Consider the following 17,473-nt stretch of genomic DNA (forward strand, 5'->3'; position numbering starts at 1 on the left):
GTAAAATTCAGTCCAACGAGCTGAATGGCCTCGTTCTGTTCTGTATCATATTATGAAAAATACAGCTGGAGCGCATCTGATTGTTAAAATTGGAAACATTGAATGCTGACAGGTACCTTGAGTACTGCCAGGCACTGTGAGTACCAAGAGACATCTGCCTTATATGCTTTGTGTTCAACTTGGCACAGTTGAGAATTGTGAATTGTAAAACTGGTGCACACACTAGACTATAGAAGTACAGACATTTACTATAACAACAAATTACATTTATATATCACCTTTAATGTAATGAAATATACCAAGGCATTTCACAGGAGCACTACAAAGCAAAATTAGGCACTGAGCCACATGAGGAGGTATTAGGGCAGATGGCCAAAGGCTTGCTCAAGGAGGTAGGTTTTAAGGAGCCTCATAAAGGAAGAAAGAGAGGTATACAGAAGCGGAAAAGTTTAGGGAGGGGATTCTAGGGCTTAGGGCCTAAGCAGCTAAAGGCACGGCCAACAGTAGTGGAGCAATCGGGGATGCTCAAGAGGCCAGAATTAGAAGAGTGCGGGTATCTTGGAGGGTTATGGGGCTGGAGTACAGAGATAGGGAAGGGTGAGGCCATGGAGGGATTTGAAAACAATGATGAGAATTTTTAAGTCGAGGTGTTGCTTGACCAGGAGCCAATGTAGGTCAAGGAGTACAGAGGTGATAGGTGATTGAGACTTAGTGCATGTAAGGACACGGGCAGCAGAGTTTTGGATGACCTCAAGTTTATGGAGGGTAGAATGTGGGAGACCTGCCAGGAGTGTGTTGGAATAGTCGAGGCTAGAGGTAACAAAGGCATGAATGAGGGTTTCAGCAGCAGATGAGCTGAGACGGGGCAAAGCTAGGCGATTTTACGGAGGTGGCAATAGGCGGTCTTAGTGATGGCGCGAATATGTGGTCAGAAGCTCATCTCGGGGTCAAATTTGAGACAAAAATTGCAAGCAGTCTGATTTAGTTTCAAACAGTTGCCAGGGAGAGTGACGGAGTCGGTATCTCGGAAATGGAGTTTGGAGGGGGGACTGAAGACAATGGCTTCAGTCTTCCCAACATTTAATTAGAGTAAATTTCTGTTCATCCAGTGCTGAATGTCAGATAAACAGTCTGATAATTTAGCAACAATGGAGGAATTGAGAGAGGTGTTGGTGAGGTAGAGCTGGGTGCCATCAGCAAACGTGTGAAAACTAATGCTATGCTATCGAGTGATGTCGCCGAGAGGCAGCATGTGGATGAGAAATAGGAGGGGACTAAGGATAGATCCTTGGGGGACACCAGGCAGAGGTAACGGTGCAGCAGTGGAAGGGAAGCCATTGTAAGTTATACTCTGATCATGATTATATAGATAAGAATGGAAACAGGCGAGAGCAGTCCTACCCAGCTGGACGACAGTGGAGAGGCATTGGAGGAGGACAGCTTGTCAAGCATGTCAAAGGCTGCAGACAGGTCAAGAAGGATCAGGAGGGATAGTTTGCCTTTGTCACAATCACATAGGATTCCTTTTGTGACTTTGATAAGAGCCGTTTTGATACTGTGACAGGGACGGAAATCTATTTGGAGGGATTCAAACATGCATCTCCAGGAAAGGTGAACATGGATTTAGGAGGTGACAGCACATTCAAGGATTTTGGGTATTAAAGCTGGCCCACATACTAATTGAAAACTAAAGCTGGCACGTACACTGTACATTAGAATTTGTACACACAGGTAATTGTGCATTAAAACTGCTACACATAATTAGTTGTGTTTAGAACTGGTATGCACAAGTAATGGTGCATATTAAAAGAAGTTAGGGAAGAGATAATGGAGACACTATTACATAAATATAAGTATAAATTAGAAAAGTGAATAGTGTCAGAAGACTGGTACAGCTAATGTTCCTTTATATAAGAAGGGAGATACACTAAGTCCAGGGAACTATAGACCAATTAGCTTAACAACAGTGGTCAGACAGATAATGGATTCCTTAATCAAAGATGTAATTGAAAAACATCTAGATGAGCATTCAGCAGAAATTCTAAAATGGAAGGTTATGCTTGACCAACTTTATTGAATTCTTTGAAGTACTAACAGAAAGGGTAGATCAAGGAATGCAGTAGATGTAATAGATGTGGATTTTCAAAAAGACTTTTGAAGGTATCACATAGTAGATGCAGGACTAAGATCAGAACATGTGGAGCCAGGGTTCAAGTAGCAGAAAAGATAAGAAGTTGACTACAAAACAGAAAACAGTGAGTAGGTCATTACTCAGATTGGCAAATGGGGGGAAGTGGTGTTCCACAAGGTTTGGTGGTGGGATCACTTGTTCATCATTTAAATAAACTAAATTTGGACTTGGGAATTAGAAGTACACTTTCAAACTTTCCTATGACAAAGGAGGACTGTGACAATACAGGAAGACATTAATAAACTTGTAGAATGTAATTCGCAAATGAACTTTAATATAGGTAAGTGTGAGGTAGTAAATTTGGTAGGAAGAATAAGGAGGATGCATACCCCTTAGAAAATAAGTGTCCAAAAGGGGTAAAGGAAGAATGCGATCTGGGGATACAGATACACAAATAATTAAAAGCAAACAAAACACTGGGTTGCATTTCTGGAGGGATAGAATTGAACAGCAGAGAAGTTATTTTAAGCTTGTATAGAACTTTGGTTAGACCACATTTGGAGTATTGTTAATAGTTCTGGTCTCCAGATTATAAAAAGAATATAGAGGCGCCAGAGAAGGTGCCAAAAAAGATATATGAGAATGATATCAGAACTGAGAGATTATACCCATCAGAAAAGATTGAACAAGCTGGGATTGTTCTCCAGAAAGAAGACTGATGAGTGACCTGATAGAGGTCTTTAAGATTATGAAAAGGTTTGATAGGCGTATCGAAGCGGATGAGACCAGAACTAAGGGCCATAAATACAGATAGTTACTAATAAATCCAATAATAAATCCAATAGGGAATTCAGGAGAAGCTTCTTTATCCAGACTGGTTAGAATATGGTGCTCCCTACTGTAAGGAGTAGATGAGGGAATAGCATAGATGCATTTAAGGTGAAGTTGGATAAGCACACAGGGAGAAAGGAGTAGACAGATAATGGCATTAGATGAGGAAGGGTGTGAGGAGGCTCATGTGGAGCATAAAACAGGCCTAGACCTTTTGAGCCAATGGCCTGTATCTTTGTAAACTTTGTAAACTGATGCATGTTAATTGTGCATTAGAACTGGCACGCACTAAGTACAGGCATATGCACTAGTTGTGTGCTAAGGAAGAGAAATGTACACAGCATGAGTTCTTTTTTATTCATTCGTGGGATGTGGGCGTCGCAGGCTAGGCCAGCATTTATTGTCCATCCCTAATTGTCCTTGAGAAGGTGGTGGTGAGCTGCCTTCTTGAACTGCTGCAGTCCATGTGGGGTAGGTACACCCACAGTGCTGTTAGGAAGGGAGTTCCAGGATTTTGACCCAGCGACAGTGAAGGAACGGCGATATAGTTCCAAGTCAAGATGGTGTGTGACTTGGAAGGGAACTTGCAGGTGGTGGTGTTCCCATGCATTTGTTGCCCTTCTCCTTCTAGTTGGTAGAGGTCACAGGTTTGGAAGGTGCTGTCTAAGGAACCTTGGTGCGTTGTTGCAGTGCATCTTGTAGATGGTACACACTGCTGCCACTGTGCATCGGTGGTGGAGGGAGAGAATGTTTGTAGATGGGGTGCCAATCAAGTGGGCTGTTTTGTCCTGGATGGTGTCGAGCTTCTTGAGTGTTGTTGGAGCTGCACCCATCCAGGCTAGTGAAGAGTATTCCATCACACTCTTGACTTGTGCCTTGTAGATAGTGGACAGGCTTTGGGGAGTCAGGAGGTGAGTTACTCACCGCAGGATTCCTAGCCTCTGACCTGCTCTTGTAGCCACCGTATTTATATGGCTACTCCAGTTCAGTTTCTGGTCAATGGAAACACCTAGGATGTTAATAGTGGGGGAATTCAGTGATCATAATACTGTTGAATGTCAAGGGGTGATGCTTAGATTCTCTCTTGTTTGAGATGGTCATTGCCTGGCACTTGTGTGACGCGAATGTTACTTGCCACTTATCATTCCAAGCCTGGATATTTTCTAGGTCTTTCTGCATTTCTACACGGACTGCTTCAGTATCTGAGGAGTTGCGAAGGGTGCTAAACATAGTGCAATCATCAGCGAACATCCCCACTTCTGACCTTATGATTGAAGGAAGATCATTAATGAAGCAGCTGAAGATGGTTGAGCCGAGAACACTACCCTGAGGAACTCCTGCAGTGATGTCCTGGAGCTCAGATGATTGACCTCCAACAACTGCAACCATCTTCCTTTGCGCTAGGTATGACTCCAACCAGTGGAGAGTTTTCCCCCTGATTCCCATTGACCTCAGTTTTGCTAGGGCTCCTTGATGCCATACTCGGTCAAATACTGCCTTGATATCAAGGGCAGTCACTCTCACCTCACCTCTTGAGTTCAGCTCTTTTGTCCATGTTTGAGTCAAGGCCATAATGAGGTCAGGAGCTGAGTGGCCCTGGTGGAACCCAAACTGAGCGTCACTGAGCAGGTTATTGCTAAGCAAGTGCCGCTTGATGGCACTATCGATGACACCTTCCATCACTTTACTGATGATTGAGAGTAGGCTGATGGAACGGTAATTGGCCAGGTTGGGCTTCTCCTGCTTTTTATGTACAAGACATACCTGGGCAATTTTCCACATTGCCGGATAGATGCCAGTGTTGTAGCTATACTGGAACAGCTTGGCTAGGGGCGTGGCAAGTTCTGGAACACAGGCCTTCAGTACTATTGCCGGAATATTGTCAGGGCCCATAGCCTTTGAAGTATCCAGTGCCTTCAGTCGTTTCTTGATATCACGTGGAGTGAATCAAATTGGCTGAAATCTGACATCTGTGATGCTGGGGGCTTCGGGAGGAGGCCGAGATGGATCATCAACTCGGCATTTCTGGCTGAATCATTAGTTCACTTTACCCACACTTCCAAACACTCTCCATGGAATAGACAGACAGAGTTTTGTTTCATGTTGAGGAGTATTCAACATGGAATGCACAAATTTCTTCAGCACAAAGAATTCTGAATTGCAGGAGGTGTTTATGGATTTACTGATTTTTCTTTTCACTGTTTGTTGAAGTGATTCTGTCTCTTGTTCCAAAATCACCCTTCACTGGCATTATTAAGTTTTATGATCTAAAAGACCAGAAAGTGCTCGTGCTCTGAACTCTGATTGGATGAAGCAGCTAATGGCGATGCTCCATAACCAGGCTCTATGTATAGGTTATAACAGAATTTGCAGTGATGCTGGTGTACAGTTTATCACTGAAGCTGTAGCAATGACCATGTATAGGTTATAGCAAGTGTGTGCTGATACCAGTGTGGGTGTAGTTGGTGATTTAGGTGTTGCGATCAGGTGAGGAGGGGTCGAAGGGCTCCCTTCTTGTCCCTCTCCTTGTTTGACCTCAACAGGGTTTATTTCTTTTTGAAAGTGGATGTATTTGCCAATTCAGTGAGTGTTTGATTATTTACATGATATGATAATAAAAGAACCAATCGGACAGGTTTTCTTGAGATTAACAAAGAAAGAGGTCAGCTTTATTCAACTTAAAGTAAAACAATAAACTACGCTCCAACTTTCACACACACACATCTGAGTCACACACACAAATAGGTTACAGAGTGGGGAAGGATAGCTTGGTGGGATTAGTGGCTGGAGCAAATAAAAGGGGCATATAGTCTGTGGAGTTTGGTAGCTTGGTTGTCTTCTGGCTCAACTCTGGGGTCCTGAGGCTTTCAGCTTGTAGATGTGGACAGCAGATTCCCGGAGAACAGCGATGCAGCTGGTTTCCTTCATGGGTTTTCTGTCTGCAGCAATGATAGCCTGGATGGTTACAACCAGGAGACAGGGTTCGAAACTTGCAAGGTGGTCTGGGGAGAGAGAGAGAGAGAGAAAGGGACCCCACTTGGGTCTTCTCTGGTTAGTGTCTCGCAGCTTCTCTGGGTTGCAGAGAGAGGGAAACCAGCTTAAACACACAGATTGTGGGGCCTGTCACATGACTGTCACCCAGTATGTATTTCATCAGACAACTTAATCAGTTTGTGTCTCTTCTCTCAACCAGGGTCCCATTGTTCAAGTGATTGCATTTGAGTGGATCATCTCCACCAATTTAATGTCAGGAGTGACTGCCTTTTATGTCTTGTTAATGGGGACAAGACAGGTAGTTCACTCAAAATTCCTGTTCTGGCTGAGGACTGGGCACACTACATCTCCACCTCGATGCATGGAATGTAGGGTATTTTGATGCAAATTGCAGTGGCCATTTTAGCGGCTAGCAGTCGCCTTGTATCTGTTACAGTTTTAAAAGTTAATTCAGGTTTTCAGCCGGTGGAATAAAAAATCATCATTCGGCAAAGCACCTGTTCGTGACCCACATGTACAGGTTAAGATGGGGGATGAAATGATGCTGGTGTACAGGTTAAGATGGAGGATGCAGGGATGCTGGTGTACAGGTTAAGATGGAGGATGTAGTGATGCTGGTGTACAGGTTAAGATGGAGGATGTAGTGATGCTGGTGTACAGGTTAAGACGGAGGATGTAGTGATGCTGGTGTACAGGTTAAGATGGAGGATGTAGGGATGCTGGTGTACAGGTTAAGATGGAGGATGTAGTGATGCTGGTGTACAGGTTAAGATGGAGGATGTAGTGATGCTGGTGTACAGGTTCTGATGGGGGATGTAGTGATGCTGGTGTACAGGTTAAGACGGAGGATGTAGTGATGCTGGTGTACAGGTTAAGATGGAGGATGTAGTGATGCTGGTGTACAGGTTCTGATGGGGGATGTAGTGATGCTGGTGTACAGGTTAAGATGGAGGATGTAGTGATGCTGGTGTGCAGGTTAAGATGGGGGATGTAGTGATGCTGGTGCACAGGTTAAGATGGGGGATGTAGTGATGCTGGTGTACAGGTTAAGATGGAGGATGTAGTGATGCTGGTGTACAGGTTAAGATGGAGGATGTAGTGATGCTGGTGCACAGGTTAAGATGGAGGATGTAGTGATGCTGGTGTACAGGTTAAGATGGAGGATGTAGTGATGCTGGTGTACAGGTTTAGATGGAGGATGTAGTGATGCTGGTGTACAGGTTTAGATGGAGGATGTAGTGATGCTGGTGTACAGGTTAAGATGGAGAATGCTGTGATGCTGGTGTACAGGTTAAGATGGAGGATGTAGTGATGCTGGTGTCCAGGTTAAGATGGAGGATGTAGTGATGCTGGTGCACAGGTTAAGATGGAGGATGTAGTGATGCTGGTGTACAGGTTAAGATGGAGGATGTAGTGATGCTGGTGTACAGGTTAAGATGGAGGATGTAGTGATGCTGGTGTACAGGTTAAGATGGAGGATGTAGTGATGCTGGTGTACAGGTTAAGATGGAGGATGTAGGGATGCTGGTGTACAGGTTAAGATGGAGGATGTAGGGATGCTGGTGTACAGGTTAAGATGGAGGATGTAGTGATGCTGGTGCACAGGTTAAGATGGAGGATGTAGTGATGCTGGTGTACAGGTTAAGATGGAGGATGTAGTGATGCTGGTGTACAGGTTAAGATGGGGGATGTAGTGATGCTGGTGCACAGGTTAAGATGGGGGATGTAGTGATGCTGGTGTCCAGGTTAAGATGGAGGATGTAGTGATGCTGGTGTACAGGTTAAGATGGAGGATGTAGTGATGCTGGTGTACAGGTTAAGATGGAGGATGTAGTGATGCTGGTGTACAGGTTTAGATGGAGGATGTAGTGATGCTGGTGCACAGGTTAAGATGGAGGATGTAGTGATGCTGGTGTACAGGTTTAGATGGAGGATGTAGTGATGCTGGTGTACAGGTTAAGATGGAGGATGTAGTGATGCTGGTGTACAGGTTAAGATGGAGGATGTAGTGATGCTGGTGCACAGGTTAAGATGGAGGATGTAGTGATGCTGGTGTACAGGTTAAGATTGAGAATGCTGTGATGCTGGTGTACAGGTTAAGATGGAGGATGTAGTGATGCTGGTGTCCAGGTTAAGATGGAGGATGTAGTGATGCTGGTGCACAGGTTAAGATGGAGGATGTAGTGATGCTGGTGTACAGGTTAAGATGGAGGATGTAGTGATGCTGGTGCACAGGTTAAGATGGAGAATGCTGTGATGCTGGTGTACAGGTTAAGATGGAGGATGTAGTGATGCTGGTGTACAGGTTAAGATGGAGGATGTAGTGATGCTGGTGTACAGGTTAAGATGGAGGATGTAGGGATGCTGGTGTACAGGTTAAGATGGAGGATGTAGTGATGCTGGTGCACAGGTTAAGATGGAGAATGCTGTGATGCTGGTGTGCAGGTTAAGATGGAGAATGCTGTGATGCTATTGTTGCAACAGTTTTGCATTTTTTCATTTACAGAAACGGAAAGCTGCACCTGAGAACAGCACCAGTGACGAATCTACATCCTCCAAAAGTGAATACGAGTCAGAAATTGAGGTATGGAAATGTTTTCAATATGTTACATTCTCTTGAGGTTTCCTTCCTTCCCATGATTTACTCCATGTACAAGGTTTTCTACTCAGGTTCTTTACCCCCTCCCTTTCCAAATGTCCACCATCTCTCCCCCTCCTAAAAGGCCATCTTTACTCGCTCTGTGGTTGCCAGCAAACACCCCATCTCTTGCATCTCTTTCCTCTCCAATGTCCTTGAATGTGTTGTTGCCTCCAAAATCCTCTTTAAATCTGTCTGCTCAGGATTCTGGCCCTGCCACAGCACTGAAACTGTCCAAATCAAAGTCACAAATGATATCCTCTGTGACTGTGATTGAGGTTCATTTTCCATCCTTGACTCCTCTGCATTTTGTTGCGGGTAGGATTTCGGCAGCAGAGGTTTCAGTGAGCTGAAGTTTGAGTGGGGAATGGGAGGCTTGCTCGGAGAGCTTTGGGATAGAAAATCCTATGATGAGTGTTTTAGTGGTAGAGGGACTGAGACTAGTGGTGAGGCTTGTGATTTTAGAGGTGGAAGCGGGCAGTCTTTACAATGCAAAGGATACAGGGTCTGAACATCAGCTTGAAAATGAACAAGCCGAGGACACTAACAGTCTGAGAGGGGCTAAAGCCGAGGGATGGAGTCAGTGGCAAGGAAGCAGAGTTTGTGGTGGGGGCTATTCTTCCCAGGGTTGAGCTGGTAAAAATGTAACTCATCCAAGACTGGATGAGACAGCAGTCTGACAGCACAGAGAGCACAGGGATCAATAGAAGTGGTCATGGACAAATGACCACAAATACCCACTAGGCAGCTCCCCACCCGCTTCCTTTCCAGGCATCCAGTGTCCCCACTTCACTGAAATAATTGCTCCACAGCAAGGAACCCTCTTCCTCCCCCAATCTGCTTGCTCAATCAAGTGATCGCTGTTCAGGAGAGAACCCAGTGAGTGTTGACTGTGGGAGTTTGCACAAGCTGAGCCTGATCCTGTCCTCACCTGATGTCCACACGAATACACTTTCCAGCAGGGGTCAGGGACTGATGAAAAGCTGTAACCTTGACTAATTGTTCCCCTCTCTAATCCAGAGCAAGAGCAAAGGTGTGCCTTAACTGCTATGTCAGTTGATATCTGCCAACTCGGAAAATTCAAGGTCACAAAGCCTGCGACCCTGGCTTGCACTTCTCCACATTATACAGACTTGTCTCGCGTACCATCCCAACCTTTTCTTCTGGAGCTCAGAAACTCTGTGATATCCTTGACCCCTATCATTTGAGGGAAACTGGATTGACATGTTGAGATTGCTATTTGGGATAAATTATTATGTTTATTACGAGAGAGCCTTTGGCTCAGTGGTAGCATTTCCATCTCTGAGTTAGAAGTAGAAGGGTTTTTGCCCCATTCCAGACAGCCCCGGTGTATTGAGACTACAATGTGGTCTTTAAAAGCTGGGTTGACAACTCAGCGAGATCGTCACATCCAGGCGGGGGTAGTACGCCCACGCTCATTCAGAAGGGTTGGTTTCTGACCCCACTCCAGATAGCCCTGGCAGGTGGAGACTGGAGGACTGGTTCTGAATACTATATTGACATCCAGTGAGAGTACTTGCGTCCGATGGGCGGGGTTGCCCCACCGACTCCAATCCATTGTAAAGGTAAGTGGGGCTCTTACATTCTTGGATACAGTCCAACTAGGAGAAAGTACAAACCATTAGGATGGCAGTGGGAAACTACCTCTGTTCATTTTCCCTAGTAAGTGGTTCAGAAACTCATGTGTGAGACTTGGGTTGGGACCTGTTCTCGAGTCGGAACAGATGGATCATGAATATTAATCATTTCGTGCCTGGATGTGGGTGAGGCCTGAATGAGACTCAATCCATGTCATGGAGGTGCTGTTTAAGAAGGCATGCAATGTAAAATTGAATGTGTTGCTGTTCCAGGAACACACTGGGTTGATGAAGGAATCTGCCATCCAGCGTGAAGATGGGTCTTCAGGGAAGCACAGAAAAGGTTTGAAATGAATCTATAGTGTTTTGAAAAAAATAGTGTCAGAATTCAAGGTGCTGATTTTCAGGCCCAGCAGGAGCAGGGCGATAGTGGGCAGAAAATGAACATGAGAAATAGGAGCAGGAGTAAGCCATACGGGCCCTCGAGTCTACTCTACCATTCCACAAGATCAGAGCTGAGCTGACCTTGGCCTGAACTCCACTTTCCTGCCTGTCTCCCATAACCCTTGACTCCCCTATAGTTCAAGAATATATCTATCTCAGCCTTGAATATATATAATCACTCAGCCTCCACAGCTGTCTGGGGTAGAGAATTCCAAAGATTCAGAACCCTCTGAGAGAAGAAATTCATCTCATCTCCGTCTTAAATAGATGACCCCTTATTCTGAAACTATGCCCCCAAGATTTAGAGTCCCCCACAAGGGGACGCATACTGACATACTTTCTGCAGCTACCATGTGAAACCCCCTCAGAGTCTTATATGTTTCAATAAGATCACCTCTCATTCTTCTAAACTCCAATAACAATAGGCCCAACTTGCTCAACCATTCCTCATAAGACAATCCCTTAACTCCAGGAATCAACCTAGTGAATCTTCTCTGAACTGCCTCCAATGCAAGTATATCTGTCCTTAAATAAAGAGAACAAAACTGTATGCTGTATTCTAGGTGTGGTTTCACCAATGCTCTGTACAGTTGTAGAAAGACTTCCCTACCTTTACACTTCATCCCCCTTGCAATAATGACCAACATTCCATTTGCCTTCCTAATTACTTGCTGTGCCTGCATGCTAACGTTTTGTGATTCATATATGAGGATGCCCAGATTCCTCTGTACCACTGCATTCTGTAGTCTCTTTCTATTTAAATACTATTTGGTTTTTCTATTCTTCCTACCAAAATAGATACCCTCACATTTTCCCACATTATACTGCATTTGCCAAATGTTTTCCCTCTCACTTAACCTATCTATATCCCTTTGCAAACTCTTTGTGTCCTCCTCACAACTTGCTTTTCCGCCTATTTTTGTATCTTCTGCAAATTTGGCTACAATACACTTGGTCCCTTCATGCAAGTCATTAGTACAGATTGTAAATAGTTGAGGCCCAACACTGATCCCTGTGGCACACCATTAGTTCCAGTTTGCCAATCTGAAAATGACCCATTTTCCCCATCTCTCTGTTTTCTTTTTAGTTATTCAATCCTCTATCCATGTTAATATATTATCCCCAAAACCATGAGCTGTTATTTTGTGTAGTACTCTTTACTGTTGAACCTTATTGAATGAATGTCTTTTGGAAATCCAAATACATGACATCTATTGGTTCCCCTTTATCCATCTTGCTTGTTACATCTTTGAAGAACTCTATTAAATTTGTTAAACATGATTTCCCTTTCATAAAACCATGTTGACTCTGCCTGATTGCATTATGATTTTCGAAATGTCTTGCTGCTACTTCCTTAATAATGGATTCCAGCATTTTCCCAATGACAGATTTTAGGCTAACTGGCCTATAGTATCCTGCTTTCGGTCTCCCTCCTTTCTTGAACAGAGGTGTTAGTGGTTTTCCAATCTGCTGGGATCTTTCCAGAATCTGGGAAATTTTGGAAGATTACAACCAATGCATCCACTATCTCTGCAGCCACTTTTTAAAAGACCCTTTGATGCAAGCCATCAGGTCCAGGGAACTTATCAGCCTTTAGTCCCATTAGTTTTTCTCTAGTGATAAAGATTGTTTTAAGTTCCTTCCTCCCTTTTGCCTCCTGGTTTTCTACGATTGTTGTGATGCTTTTAGTGTCTTCTACCACTCAACGGTAATCATTTGAATAATGGGACCTTGATTGAGAGAAGGGGAGGTCCTAGACATTAAATAATTAGGTTGCAAGAGGAAATCCACATCGAGCTATCATGTGACAGGCCCATCATCTGTGTGATTTAAGCTGGCTGTTATCTCTCAGCAGGCAAGCAACTAACACTTATCAGAAGAGACCCAAGTGGATGCCCTCTCTGTCTCTTTCCATTCCCAGTCCTCCTGGCAATTTCGACCCCTGCCTGCTGGCCATGACCACCTAAGTCTATCATTGCTCAGACATAGACCCCATGAAGAAAACCAACTGCATGCTGTTCTCCAGGAAAGCCCTGAATCTGCTGGCCACCTCCACAAGCTAGAAGCTTCAGGACCACCAAGTTGAGCCGGAAGCAAACGAGTTTCCAAACTCCACACATTGTATACCCCTTTTATTGCTCTGGACTCTAATCCGATCAAGCTACCCTTCCCCACTGTGTAACTTATTTGTGTGTGTGTGTGTTTGTGTGTATGTGCACCTCACGCGTGCGTGTGTGTGCGCTTGTGTGTGCGAAAGTTGGAGCATAGTTTTTTATTTTACTTAGATCAGTTTAGGTACAATAAAGCTAACCTCTTTCTTTGTGAAACTCATGGAAACCTGTCCGAATGGTTCTTTTATGATCATGGCAGGTAAATAGGTTTCCAACCGATGGATTAAAAAATCATTCAGCATAGCACGTGTTTGTGACAACATTCAATTTTAAAAAGAAATAAACCTTATTATGATCAAACAAGGAGAGGGAAAAGAGGGGAGCCCTGCAACCCCACCTCACCTGATCATAATAATGTGCTTGCTAATTCAGTGATTATGATTGTGATTGCCTTTATATGTCTTGTTAATGGGCCAGGTGATTCATTCCAAACTCCCAAGTTATTGTTCTGGAGGGGACTGGCCAGATGATTCGACTCTACCTCAATGCATCGGCATGTAGGGTGCTTTGATACAAATATCGGTGGCCATTTTAGCTTCTAGTGGTCACCGTTTTAAAAAATTGAATTCAGGTTACCAGCCCATGGATTAAAAAATCATTATTCGGCATAGCACTTGCTCATGACACTTGTTTCCCGTTATTAATTCCCCAGTCTTATCTTCAGAGCGTCCCTCTGTTCCTTCCAATATCCAGTCTGCTGCAGTGGTCTATTTAAATATGCAAATCAGGGCCCTACACCGTTTGTGGGGCCTTGATGGAATTTTTAGATGGCGTTAGAAGTACCAAACAGTGGACGGTGCCCCTTTCATCCCTGGCCTATATTTATCTCTCAATCAAAAACAGATTATTTGTCCATTATAACATTACTGTTTGTTGGACCTTGCTGTGTGAAAATTGGCTGCCACGTTTCCCACATTACAACAGTGACTGCACTTCAAAAACACTTCATTGTTTGTCAAGTACTTTGAGACATCTGGTGGTCATGAAAGATGCTATATGGATGCTAGTTTTTTTACTTCTCTAAGTCAGCAATGCCTATCCCACAAGTTACAGCCATTTCCATTTCCACGTGCATTCCTTGTTCAAATGATACAACACCCAGTCCATTATCACTCTACGTGATGGTATCTCTTCCTGAGGATTTGACAGCTCAAGGGATAGGTTGACTTTCTTGGCAGCATATCAGGGTGGCCAGGGCATTCAATCATCAGCAATTGAGCTGATGCTGTCCTAAAATAAAGTGGGAAAGCAACAGATACTACACTGCACACTCAGTCTGCAATAATGTACACACATACTCTGCACATCTGCTGTACAAACTGCCCCCCAACACATACATCGCTCCCCTCATGCACTGCAAGTGCTCATGCCCCTCACAACCTGTGCAGCATTTACTAATTTTTTTTAATGGTTTTGTTGGAAGGTGTAGAGACTGAGGATACTGAAATGGATGATTTCTGCTCAAACAAGCTTCCAGTTAGATGTGGTTCTATGAATGGGATTCTGCACAAGCACAGGTTTACAACAGGTATGGATTCAATGGTGTTTGCTCATGTGTGTATGTACATTTGTGGGCAGGTATGATTCCACACGTGTGTGCATCCTTATGTGAGTGTACATGTGAGAGGAAGCATATATGTGTAAGTACATATAATTAAATCACAAAGGGTAGAGTGGTGGCTTTGCATTCTCCACTCTTAGTAAGATATCAATGAACTGGTCAGGTGGGCAGAAAAGTGACAAATAGAATTTAACCCAGGGAAGTGTGAGGTAATATATTTGGGGAGGTCAAACAAGGCAAAAGAATACACAATAAATGGGAGAATACTAAGAGGTGGAGAGGAAATGAGGGACCTTGGAGTGAATGTTCACAGATCTCTGAAGGTGGCAGGACAGGTCAATAAGGTGGTTAAGAAGGCATACAGAATCCTTTCCTTTATTAGCCCAGGCATAGAATATAAGAGTAGGGAGGTTATGCTGAAACCATATAAAACATTAGTTAGGCCACAACTTGAGTACTGTGTGCAGTTCTGGTCACCGCATTACAGAAAGGATATAATTGCACTAGAGGGGGTACAGAAGAGATGTACGAGGATGTTGCCAGAACTAGAAAATTGCAGCTATGAGGAAAGATTGGATAGGCTAAGGTTGTTCTCCTTGGAACAGAGGAGGCTGAGGAGAGATTTGATCGAGGTGTACCAAGTTGTGAGGGGCCTGGATGCAGTGGATGAGAAAAGCCTATTTACCTTAGCAGAGAGATCAGTGACTAGGGGGCAGAGATTTAAAGTGATTGGTAGAAGGATTAGAGGAGAGATAAGGAAAAGTTTTTTTCACCCAAAGGGTGGTAGGAGTCTGGAACTCACTGTCTGAAAGAGTGGTAGAGGCAGAAAATTTCATCTCATTTAAAAGGCGCCTGGATATGCATCAGAAATGCTGTAACCTGATGGGCCTCGGACCAAATGCTTATTTTTGTTTGGCCTGCACAGACACGATGGACTAGCCTCTTTCTGTGCGGTAAACGTTCTATGATTCTATATGCACATGTGTATGTATATATGCATGTATGCATGAGTATTTATGTCGATGTGACTGTGAAGTGTAGATGAATTTATGGGTAAGTGTGCAATATTGCGAATGTATGGGTTTGTGAGCATGTGAATGTGCATGCATTGCACACGTGTCTGCATTTGAGAGTGGTTAGTGTTGTGTTGTGCGGTGACCCTGAATTTCCTCCATCATTGCTGTGGAAAACTAGTCTGGATTGGGTGGTGTCAAAAATTCTGCTGGGGTTCACATGCAAATGAGGCAAAATAATCATATGACATTCCCATCAATTGTGACCGAGCAATGCTTTTGAAGTCCTGGGCTTCAATATACTGAATTCAATATACGCAGAGGGTGGTGGGTGCCTGCAACGCGTTGCCAGCGGAGGTGGTAGATGCGGGCACGATAGCGTCTTTTAAGATGTATCTAGACAGATACATGAATGGGCAGGAAGCAAAGAGATACAGACCCTTAGAAAATAGGCGGCATGTTTAGATAGAGGATCTGGATCGGCGCCGGCTTGGAGGGCCGAAGGGCCTGTTCCTGTGCTGTAATTTTCTTTGTTCTTTGTTCTTTGAAGGCACTTCTGCTCTCCAGAGGTGAGGGGTTCATCTGGAGAGCCTCATCAGTGACAAACTTCACCCTTTTAAGTGCTGGCCAGCAGTATGTGTCCACATAGTGTTATGACCAAGGTGGGAGGAGTGCACTGTTAATTCAGTCCCACTTCTCCACAGGTCACACACAACATATATTTAAATGTTTCCACTTATCAAAACAGTTAATCATATACTTTATTTGTCCCCAGAATAAAGCACACCAACGAGGTTTCTTTAATAAACAACAAAATTATCCGTTTATTATAAACCAAGTCTAAACCAATAATAAAGCAAAACATAGGCACAAATTGAAATATTAAAGCCCCTTATTTATCCTAGTCTTCACACACAGACATACAGACATAACCGGTTAACCGAGAATAAAAAGGGATTTTTGTTTATAGCTGTTACAAGAAAATAGAAGGAATTAAAAAAAGAAACTTAGGCTGAAAAGAAGATATGGAAGGAAGTTATTTGTTTTGGTGAGGTATCCCAAAGGCGAATAGGTGGCTGTTAATGGGATCTTCCTAGAACAGTTCTTTACAGGTGATGTTGATGATCAGTTTGCGTAGGCTTCCAAGAGATGCAGCTACAGAAGGATTCAGTCAGGTCTTAAAGCAGAAATGCAACAACCAAGGTTTCAGTTCCACACAGTTGACATGCAAGTTCTTCAATCGTGCAGGCTTTCTTCAACTACAGGAGGAAATAGGAACACTCCTGATGCAGGATTCCTTTTCAAGAGAAAGATGGGCTGGTAGTCAATAAGCAAATTTATTTTGTTTCACGCCAAACACCAAGTGGCTTTTTTAACAGTTCAAAATGAAATGAAACATTTTCCAGAAGCAAGTCTTGTGACATCTATAAATCTTGGCTTGTCACTCTTTTGCAATCAAGCCAAAACAACCCCTGCTGGGTTCTTTGAAAACAGGTACGTTCCAGTAACTGTTTATCATATCAAACCTTCTGGTGACCTTTTCTTCTTTAAAAAAAATACAAAGTTCAGTTTCTTCAAGATTCCAGATGAATGACCATAATTCAAAATATATGTTCTTAAAAAACATATTTCACAAATAAAAACAGAAGGAATCTCATAACAATAGATCCTTCCTTGAGGGCCAGACATCAACTGGAGTCTGACAAATAGAGAAACAGAAGAGTATTTCACCTCTCAGAACCACCCCTCAGGCAACTGGAGGTAGGGGGACTGCAGTAGCCAGTCAAAGCAGATGCCAAAGTGCTTGCAGTATTGGCAGTGCTACCTCATGACTCAGTCAAAGCATGGCATCCCTAGCAGCCCATTAACAGCATTCATAATTAGAAACAGCAGTGTGAAACCACATGCTGCCCTGACTGAGGTAGTACTTAAAAAGAGTAGGATCTTAAGAAAAGAGAATAGATTAGCAAGGGATAACACTCAGAAAGCAAAGATTGATGGTCAGACACACAGTTAGATAAATGAACTGACTGGGGGTATATTTTGACTTTGTATGATAGTGTAAGGTGGGTGATAACAAGTTGGAAGCTCA

General features: G+C 43.6%; 1 protein-coding gene across 3 annotated transcripts in view; it reads left to right on the plus strand.

The window, feature by feature from the left end:
* LOC137374835 (nuclear body protein SP140-like protein) overlaps nt 1–17,473 on the plus strand; it is a 101,523-nt gene that overhangs the window by 64,471 nt on the left and 19,579 nt on the right. For all 3 annotated transcript variants that reach the window (XM_068041380.1, XM_068041379.1, XM_068041381.1), the window contains exons 8-10: nt 8,463–8,540; nt 10,466–10,535; nt 14,231–14,335. In XM_068041380.1, the coding sequence (XP_067897481.1) occupies nt 8,463–8,540; nt 10,466–10,535; nt 14,231–14,335 (253 nt within the window). The remainder of the gene's footprint in view (nt 1–8,462; nt 8,541–10,465; nt 10,536–14,230; nt 14,336–17,473) is intronic.

Source organism: Heterodontus francisci, chromosome 11, assembly GCF_036365525.1.
Source record: "Heterodontus francisci isolate sHetFra1 chromosome 11, sHetFra1.hap1, whole genome shotgun sequence".
Taxonomy (NCBI): domain Eukaryota; kingdom Metazoa; phylum Chordata; class Chondrichthyes; order Heterodontiformes; family Heterodontidae; genus Heterodontus; species Heterodontus francisci.